This window comes from Zootoca vivipara, chromosome 12 (genome assembly GCF_963506605.1).
Source record: "Zootoca vivipara chromosome 12, rZooViv1.1, whole genome shotgun sequence".
Lineage (NCBI taxonomy): Eukaryota > Metazoa > Chordata > Lepidosauria > Squamata > Lacertidae > Zootoca > Zootoca vivipara.
Window position 1 is genome coordinate 46,928,550 of NC_083287.1, and position 10,177 is coordinate 46,938,726.

Sequence of the window (10,177 nt, forward strand, 5' to 3'; positions counted from 1 at the left end):
TTCACAGCTATCCAGCAGGTCTACAAAAGCCAACTCATGCTGTATTTGTTGTGTTGGTGGAAGCAGTGCCATAACTATTGGGGGAGAGGGGCTAGCTGGTTTTTTTACCCCAGATGAAGCCTCCAAGGAGGGGGGGCACCATTCAGGCCTATGTGTGTATATACACAAATGTGTGTGCCAAACTGGGTCTTTGACCCAGGTGAAATAAAGTCTACTTTTGCCCCTGGATGGAAGCAGTGCTTCTAAATGACAGGAATATAATATTACACCAGGGCAAAACCTCTAAGGGCCTGTCCATAGCTCGGCTTAATGTGGATTGTGAACCCCTTGTGCCTCCTTTACTTATGGATAATAAAGCATGACTTTTTTTAAGTGTCCCCGGATTCATTGAAAAAAAATCTGGTAACCATATACTATTTAACATTCAAAAATTCAGCAACTACAAAATGAGGAAAACAGGTTAAAAAACAGGTTTTTAAAAGCCAATATCCAAGCTATTTTATTTATTTAGGAGTTTTATATACCATCCTTTGCCAGTAGGGCCCATGGAGGGTTACACTTATAAAAAAAATACAAAACAATTAAATAAAATACTAATTTAATATAAATCAGTTCGTAGCTCCAACACAGAGAAGGGACGATAGATAGCGTCAAACTGCTCATCAATGCTTAAAAAAAAGAGGTAGCTATAAAAAAAAATCAGCTAACCATTCTTCACCTCCTTCAAAATCCTGTCAAGAGAGGGGTGTCTTGTTCTGCTGCCTAAGAGTAAAAGAACAAGGCAGACAAATCTCACTGTGGAAGGAATTCCACCATTCTGGAGCCACCACTAAACAGAAAACCCTACACACAATCCTATGTATCTAGCACTGCACAGGAAGCCCTAGGAGGGCACTGTCAAGGGATCTCACTGAACGGCAGCAAGTATTCTCTCAGATACTCGGGGTCCAGCTGTTCAGTGCTTTTAAATACAAGCATAAGCATTTTCATCATACAATATTTCAACTGGCAGCTATTTTAAAAGGCTTTACTTATATCATACCTCTCGTTTCCGCCTCTCTTCCTGTGTGCGATGCAAAAGAGATGCTTTTTCCTCCTGGAAAAGATGAGAAATTATATTCTGTTTCTACCTAAACAAATGCATTTACAGTTTTGCATAAAGATAAGCATCATATTTCAAAAATATTTTGCAGGAAAGTAACATGCATCTTCCTCCTTTATGTGCTTACGCAATCAATGATACACAACAAATCAGCCTAAAGTCATTCTACCTAATGGACTCCATCACAAATGTGAATATGATTATTTCTTTATTTTGCTCAAACTAGAGTAATTAACACAATTTAAAACTGCAGTGAATTCAATTGGCACAATCAGTTAACAGGAATGAATGAATGAATGAACAAACATCTATTACAATTTCTGATTTTCCCAACAAAGTCTCAAAAAAAGTTTTCAGCCACATACTTCTATTTATGCAGTTTAATTGAGTGAACAGTATCTAAATAAATGCCCATTTTCTCCAAACAATACCCACCCACAGCCCAATGTCAGAGAAGGTGCAAAAAGAAAACTGCATATGAAAGTATTTCTTGCATTTGAGCACCATGATGAAATGTATTTAGGGAACTATAATATAGTTAAGGAATTAAATCAAAGCAATTTAAAAAGGAAAGTTACAGTAGAAAAACTTTTTAACAATACTGCCTTATTTGGTTTTATATTTTGATAAATATCAGAAAAGAAGTGGTGAAGCCTACATACTTAAGATATTTCTCTATTGATTACACAAAGCAGTATTAAACATTTGCAATAGCAAATAAGCCTAATTTGGTGAAGAGATTCATAAATGAACTTGCATTTTAAAAGCCAGGTACAATTATAACTAGTTTTGCTTTTCAAAGTTACAAAGTGCATCCTTCTTTATCCATGTATTCATTTTCTTTTGTTTCCACATTCAAAACTCAGGGCACTGGGAAGGAAGCTGAGTAAATTTGACTGGCTTTTACAAAGTCTATTATCAGTATTTTTAATGTGAAAATAACAGGCCTAACAATAACCAATCAGAAAGGCTAATAAACACCAGATTTACATCCTCATTACTAATGCTGAGTCAACCCAATAGATTTCAGTCATCAGATGAGGATCCAAACTCAAGATCTCACTATACAGTGGTACCTTGGTTCTCGAACTTAATCCATTCCGGGAGATCAACTCCCAAAACCGTTTGAAAACCAAGGCACGGCTTCCGATTGGCTGCAGGAGCTTCCTGCACTCAAGAGGAAGCCGCATCACAGGTTCGGCTTCCAAAAAACATTAGCAAACTAGAACACTTACTTCTGGGTTTGTGGTGTTCAGGAGCCAATTTGTTTGACAACTAAGCCTTTCGGGAACCAAGGTAACACTGTACAGTATAGCCAATTTATTAGACATGCAACTTACCCATGTGTAAACAAAATAAAAAAAAATCCTTCCAGTAGCACCTTAGAGACCAACTAAGTTTGTCATAGGTATGAGCTTTCGTGTGCATGCACACTTCTTCAGAACACACGAAATGCATGCACACGAAAAGCTCATACCTATGACAAACTTAGTTGGTCTCTAAGGTGCTACTGGAAGGATTTTTTTATTTTGTTTTGACTGCGTCAGACCAACACGGTTACCTACCTGTAACTTACCCATGTGTGTTATTTACTGTATTAAATTTATATGCCACCTTTCTGCTCAGGAACCTGAGGTGGTTCACCATTTAAAAAACACTTTAGAACAAATGCATTAAATAAAACGTAAAGTGACTTTCTCAGGCCAAACTGGAGCTGAGGATAAAAGCCTGGGCTCCCTTGCTTCTCCCTTCACTCCATTCACACAGAGCTCTAGAGAAGACGTCAATGGCAAGGTGTTTCAAATGGACAAAACCATTAAAACAATGGAAGCTGCCTCTAAGTACTGTAGTATGTAAGCATTAGACCCAGCACTAAAGCATCCATCACATTCCTGCATCCTTGGGGAAAACCCTTATCTTAAATGCATTTCTTTGAAGGTATATTCTGCTGATTTCAACAGAATTATCTGTCAAGCACGCATTTCAGGATGACTGTGTGAAGAACCTGCTGAATTAGAACAAAGGTTCATCTAGCCCAGTACCCTATTTACACCACACCAGATGCTTCCAGGAAGACCACAAGCAGGGCATGAAGGCAACAGCCCTCTCATACAGTCTCCCTCCAGCAACTGTTATTCAGCAGCATACCATTTCTGAACATGGAACTTCCATTTAGCTGCCATCGCTAATAGTCATTGATAGACCTTTTCTCCATGAATTTGTCCAATTCCATTTTAAAGCCATGACCATCACTGCATCTTTGACAGCAAGTTCCATAAATTATGTGTTGTGGGAAGAAGTGCTTCCTTTTTTCTGTCCTGAATCTACTGTGGATCAATTTCAATGGGTGACCCCGTGTTCCAGTGTTATGAGAGCGGGGGGGGGGGGGAAGCAGGGGGAAAGGTCTATCCATTTTCTGCATCATTTTATAAAGCTCCACCATAGCCCACTTTAGCTGTCCCCACCACCATTACCTGGATAGAGGGGGTCACAGCAGAGGTGAGGGGGTGGGCCTCATGTTTACATGGCAATTCTTACAGAATAAACCAATTTCTGGGAGGCAGTCTGTGTGGATGGGAGTGGGATCAAATTTACAGGGGATGGGGAAAACTGAAAGAGGCAAGATAATAAAGGAAGGGAAAATGTGTTACAAGTTCACCAATGAGCTTCTCAAGTGATTTAGGTAATAATCCAAGAGGAAGACACCAAGGGAGGGAGGCAAAGAAATCAGGGCCTGCTCCAGCCAGACTGTTTCCCCACCCTGGCCAACTTTACATTCTGTTTCATTTGTTTTAATACTTTAGAACTGTAAACCACATTGGGCACCTTGGCAGAAAGGCGGTATATAAGTGTAATAAATAACACTGTATCCCTATAAATTTTCAGCTTAAATGCAAGCAAAGGCAAGTGTTTCAGCCTCCGCAAGAGCTCAGTTTTCCCCAGTACTCCATGAGAAATCCAAAGTCACATTCTTTCTCCTGGCAGATCTAATCTTAAGGACAATAAACTGACTGGTTTCTTCTACTGTCAGCACACTTTGGTCCAGTGTAACACTAAAGAGTGCTTATTCCTGTTTCCTGTCTACCGAAACCTTCCTGCAATAGTGCTTCACCAGAGGAGAGGTGTCTTCACAGGATAATTTAAGGCAGAAACATTTCAGCACACAAAGCAGAACAGGGTTCTTTTTTTTCCCTGCAATTATTTTACATATTACCAAACTATTGGGTCAGTGCAGAGATCTGGGCTGCAGATCAGCTATCCCTGATCTAAGTCTTAAGAAATCACGCTCAATATTATTGCACAAACAGTTAGCCTAACCCTTAGTTGTTGTTTAAGATTCAACAGAGGTTTAAAAATCATAGCAAGAATATGTTATTCCTGCCCAACTTTTGAGCAAAGCAGCACAATCTTTAAGTGTTACTATTACTGTTCATAATTTGATGACAAAAGATGTAAAGAACCTAAGATACATTCCTGAAGAATAGGACATACCCTGCCAATTGCTGGCTTTGCATATCAAGATTTATTCTTTCTTCAGTGCAGAAAACAATATTGCACATGTGATTTAATGAACGCAAATGGCTTCTAGCCATCAGAAATCTATCAGTAGATAGTTCCTCAATAATTCAGATGAATAGCTACACATACCTGATATACTTCTGATGTGCATCTGATTCATGAAAATATGGCCTAGGTAACACTGCACAGAAAAGGGTGTGCTGTGATATTTATTTATGGCAGATTACACAATACAGTATATCATTTAAATGCCCCATCTCATACAATTCATGAGAAGTATTTTAAATTTCAGAATAAAAAAATAAAAATCAAGAATCAAAATAAAGCATATTTTCATTATTAACTGACACAGTACTTTCAGTATGCAAACTGCTTCACAAGCTTCAAGATCTTGTATTTGTTACCTGAATAGCTTCGAACCAGACTGACCAGCTGTTGCTTTTAGGTCTGCCTCAATTCTGAATGATGGGTACATTTAAACACACAGGCCGTTATAGTTAACTAAAGCAAATGCAAAATGACTGCATTTGTGGGTAAACCTGTTCCTTTGCATAGCAATCCTACGAGATAAGCATTATTATTCCCATTGCAGGCAGGAAACTTATGTTAAGAACCAATGACTTGCATAAGGCCTCTAAACGACTAAAAGACACAAGACAGTTTTGAAACCAGGCCAGGTCTCAGTTTGTGGCATCTCAATACTTTAAAAAGCACACACACCCCTATTTAATTCGTTCATTTAGAATGATGACTGATACTTCTTTGAAAATAAATAAATAAAATACAAAATATTGTGCATGGACATTTTTAGTGGGCCCATTTGCACTTTATCAGCACTAGGAGAGGCCTACAAATTAAATACTGTAAAATAGTGCTGATAAAATAGTGCTGAAAAACCTAGGCTAAAGAGAAGGAATGCATTCCTTGTTGTCCTATCTACTTCAGAAACCTGGAGCGGGTTTTTCCTCAAATCGTGTATTAAAAAAAAAAAAATTCCTTCAGTAGCACCTTAAAGACCAACTAAGTTTTTATTTTGGTATGAGCTTTCGTGTGCATGCACACTTCTTCAGATACCAATGCACACGAAAGCTCATACCAAAATAAAAACTTAGTTGGTCTTTAAGGTGCTACTGAAGGAATTTTTTTATTTTATTTCGACCCAGACCAACACGGCTACCTACCTGTAACCGTGTATTAAAAAGGCAGTGTCCAGAATCAGTATGTTCTGCAGACTCCTGTACAGTTCAGGAGTGCAATGTGGGAATCTAACAGCACAACCCTAACCATGCCTACTCAATTCAATCACACCCAGGCAAACAGTGTTAGGATTACAGACTAAATTCTTAAATTCTCCCCGCCCCCTAACAACACAAGAGTGAGGCCTATCCGCTGCTCTACCCTCCCACAATTACGTTTCACCCAACTGGATGCCAAGCTGATGCCAAGGGACCTGAAGAGGAGACACTTGCAAGAGCTGAAGCATCACAGGAGTTTCCCAAATGGGACGGTGGCCCCTTCCCCCCCCCCCTTTTCCAATCACGCCTCTGTCTTTTTGCTGGCTGTTTCGCAACCAAAGCATCTCAAGTTTCTCTTTCCAAAACCCTCGGCCTTGAAGCAAACCCTCTCCGGGAAAAGAGCAAAGCAGGGGCGACAAATGACTCTCCTCCTAACAACAAAAACAAACCCAGGACACACTGGTGCTGAGCTGCACCAGTAGGTCTGAGAGAGGCCCCTGGTCTTGGGGTGAGGGAGGATAATAAAAATCACTATTATGATTACTATTATTAGGAAAGGTGAGAAAACACGAGACACCGTGGAAAACAAGGGTTTGCTCAGATTTAACCTTAGTCACGCCTGCTTCGCGGGGCCCCACCGGAACCTGCACGCAGGCTGGGAAACGGGGTTTGGCGGAGACAAAAACCGCGTAGGGACCCCCGAGACCTGAGAAGGGCAGCGCAGGCACTGGGGCTGGAGGGGTAGGGGGCGCTTACCTTCTTACTGGCTCCTCCGAGAGACACCTTGGGCCTGGTTTTGAACTCCCCTTCGAAGCTGAACATGGTTACAGCTTATCCTCCCATCCAGAGGGGGAGAGAGAGAGCAGCAGCCGCCTCCGCCGCCTCCTCAGCAGCACCTTGGCAGGGCAGAAAGAGCCAGCGGGGGGGTGGGGACCGGGGAAGGGGCGCCCGACCCCAAGAGGAAGCCCCCAGCCTCACGCCCGCCCGCCCACTCCCGGTGCAGGGCTCCTAATGCCAAGGACTGAGGCGCCCCTTCCTCCCACAACCCCTTCCGCACCCCGGCCGGCCAGGAAGGGAGATTTTCCCCCACTTCCAAATTATCCCGTGTGGGTGTTTCTCCGTGTGCCTCCGGCTTCCCCCCCCCCCCGACACCCAGCGGCTACGGCTCAGTGAGTGGCAAGGGGTCTCGCTTGGGGCTGCCTCATTTGCAGCGGAGGTGGAGGGGGGGTATAGGTGGGGGGGTGGAAATCAGCCGGTTCCTGAAAGAAGATGGCCGCCGCCGACTGCAGCTTTCCCTCAGCGCGCTCCCGCTTCTCGGGCGCGCGGGCGCGCCCGCGCTTCCTATCGGCAGGGAGGCGGGAGAGCGAGATGGAGCGCCCGGCGCTTTTTGAAGGAGGATGACAGGCAGGAAAAAGGCAGAGGAAGCTCAAGGCGGAGTTTTTAGAGCAGGTCCTCGTGTGGGGCAAACACACACACACACACACAACCACATACGCAATGTGGTGCCCTCAGCTGTGATGGGGCTTCTGGCCTCTTCTGAGAAAGGAGTTTCCTTTGCCCCCGGGGCTTCCTAAGGCAGTTTCCCTCCCAAAGAAAAGGGTTCTTGGGGTTTCTGTCCTGTGTGGCCACTGTTTTTATGTTGCACGCAAATAAAGGTTTCATTGGGATGTGGTCGCAGGCTACACTTTTTCTTGTATTGCCCCCCCCTACACATACACACACACACACACACACACACACACACACACACACACACACACACACACCATATGCATAGAACTGCCCTGAGACCAGCAGGCATAGGGTGGTATACAAATTTAATTAAAAAAGAATAAAAGTAAAATAAATGTTGTTTAATGGCGCTGGTAATTGTAGCTCTGTGAAAAGTATTTTATGGTTCTCAGTATTCTTTGGGGGAAAGCCATGTGCTTTAAATGTACTTATTTTTTTACGTCATAAAATTGATATACCACTTGAGTGTAGGGAAAAAAACCTCAGGCATAGCTGCCAAGTTTTCCCTTTTCTCGCGAGGAAGCCTATTCAGCATAAGGGAAAATCCCTTTAAAAAAGGGATAACTTGGCAGCTATGACCTCAGGGCAGTTTCTACATCTGTACATCAGGAGGGGGGAACCTGTGGTCTTCCAGATGTTGATGGGCTGCAACTCCCTTCAATTTCCTTCAGCAGTGCCTTCTAGAAAAAAATAGGTGCCGGTACTCACCATGAAGTTGTTACAGCAATGCCACACTTTTTTACAATGAGGGGGAAAAGAGGTGTCGGTACTGCGTACCCATGAGTACCTCCTGAAGAGAAAACCATTGCCCTTCAGCCCCATCCAGAACAGCAGTCAGGAATGAAGTCCAACATCATCTGGGAAGGTCACAGGTTGCTCTGCTTCCATGCATCCCAGGCTTCCTTGACCTAGTATCCTCCAGATTTTTTGGACTACAATTACCAACAGGCCCAGCCAGTAGGATCAACCAGTAGGGATGATGGGAGCTGTAGGCCACCAACACCTGGAGAGTCATAGGTTCCCAATTCCTGCTTTAGACTAAAGGCAGGTTCACACGATAATTCACACACGGAGATACCACATGGTGCTTGAGCCTTCCACAATCTGTTTCCCTCCAGATGTTTTGAAGTAAACAGAAATGGGAGGCTTGTGACCCTTCCGATGTTGTTGGATTTAGCTCCCATCAGCCCCAGCCAGAACTGCTAATGGTCAGGAATGATAAAAGTAGTAGTAATAATAATAATAATTTTTTATTTATACCCCGCCCTCCCCAGTCGAAACCGGGCTCAGGGCGGCTGACGCCAGTAAAATTACAATAAGACATAAAGAAAGAAAAACAATTAGTTAAAATACAGGTTAAAATACAATTTATATTTAAAATTTTAAATGCAGTAGTCAAACAATCTCTAAAGGGCCACAGATTCCCCACTTCCATTGGCTCCAGAAATCATAGTCAAAGATGGGAGGATGGAATTGTAGCCCCTGTCTTCTCAAAGGTGACATCAGATGTAGTCTAACCTACCTGACAGGGTTAGGATGGGATTAAAGGGTGTTGGGGCAGGGAAAGAGCAAATAACCATGTGTATTGTCTGGAATTTCTTGGAAAAAAAGTGGCTATAATGAAAATATAAAAAATAATAAAAATATAATAAAAATAAATTATGTATTTATTATGCTTTTATCTTGCCCGTTCTCCAAGGAATTCAGAGTAACATACATATTTTTCTCCACACACACACACACTTTTTGTTAATCCTCACAACAATTCTGTGGGGTAGTCTAGGCCAAGGGATAATGACCGGCCAAACGTCATCAATAAAAAGAAATTTGAATTGTGGGTGGACAGACATACAATGGTACCTCAGGTTAAGAACTTAATTTGTTCTGGAGGTCTGTTCTTAACCTGAAACTGTTCTTAACCTGAGGTACCACTTTAGCTAATGGGGCCTCCTGCTGCCGTTGCGCCACCACCGCACGATTTCTGTTCTCATCCTGAAGGTACTATTTCTGGGTTAGCGGAGTCTTTAACCGGAAGCGTCTGTAACCTGAGGTACCACTGTATCCTAGAGCAGTATGCTATACACCACACACTTCACAAGAAGTTCATTTTTGCTGTGTGGAAGGGGGGGGAGTATTTCACCCATGACACTGGGTGACACAACCTAACCTACAGCCATCCCATACTAGGTGCGATGGGTCAGAGCCCATAGCCACACACCCTGAGGTTTTCACAAGACAAAATACATCCTTCTGCATACATCAAGCACATCATAATGAGCATTTTGCTAGTGGAGAATAATCCCAGAAACCGTCAAAACAGGCATATGTTGGTCTTTTGTCCATCACCAACAATGTAGTTCAATGGTTAAAGTGTTGGGCAAGGAAATTGGAGGCCAGAGTTCAAATCCCTGCTCAGCCATGATGAAGCTCACTGGGTGACCTTCAGTCGGTTGCCATCTCTAAGCCTAAGCTGCCTTGCAGGATTGTTGTATGGGTAAAATGGAGAGGAAGGAGAACCATGTACCGATATATCACCCTGGGCACCTTAGAGAGAAATGCAATAATAAATATATATATAATAAATAAGTATCTCTTCTTCTGAAAACTTGGATTTAAATCTGGACTTGGTCTTGGTATGTCAATCATTATGGTTTCCAGTGCCAGAGCAACAAGTGACAATTCGAGCTTTGGCAGCAACAGAAACAAAGCCTCTTTCTCAGAGACCGACTTGGAATTAATGGACTGCTGAGTGGTAATTTATGACTGTAATGTAACACTTCCCGAGAATAACATGCTAACTTTATAATCT

General features: G+C 42.6%; 1 protein-coding gene across 2 annotated transcripts in view; it reads right to left on the bottom strand.

Moving 5' to 3' along the window:
* UBE3C (ubiquitin protein ligase E3C) overlaps nucleotides 1-7,162 on the bottom strand; it is a 60,569-nt gene extending 53,407 nt beyond the window's left edge. Inside the window, exons 1-2 of one of the 2 annotated variants that reach the window (XM_035128957.2) lie at nucleotides 6,613-7,162; nucleotides 1,043-1,096 (exon numbers count right to left, since the gene is read on the bottom strand). In XM_035128957.2, the coding sequence (XP_034984848.2) occupies nucleotides 1,043-1,096; nucleotides 6,613-6,678 (120 nt within the window). In that variant the 5' untranslated portion in view covers nucleotides 6,679-7,162. Of the gene's footprint in view, nucleotides 1-1,042; nucleotides 1,097-4,750; nucleotides 5,618-6,612 lie in introns of those variants that run through there. The other variant, XM_060280912.1, reaches the window with a different exon arrangement.
* Nucleotides 7,163-10,177: the final 3,015 nt, after the last annotated feature.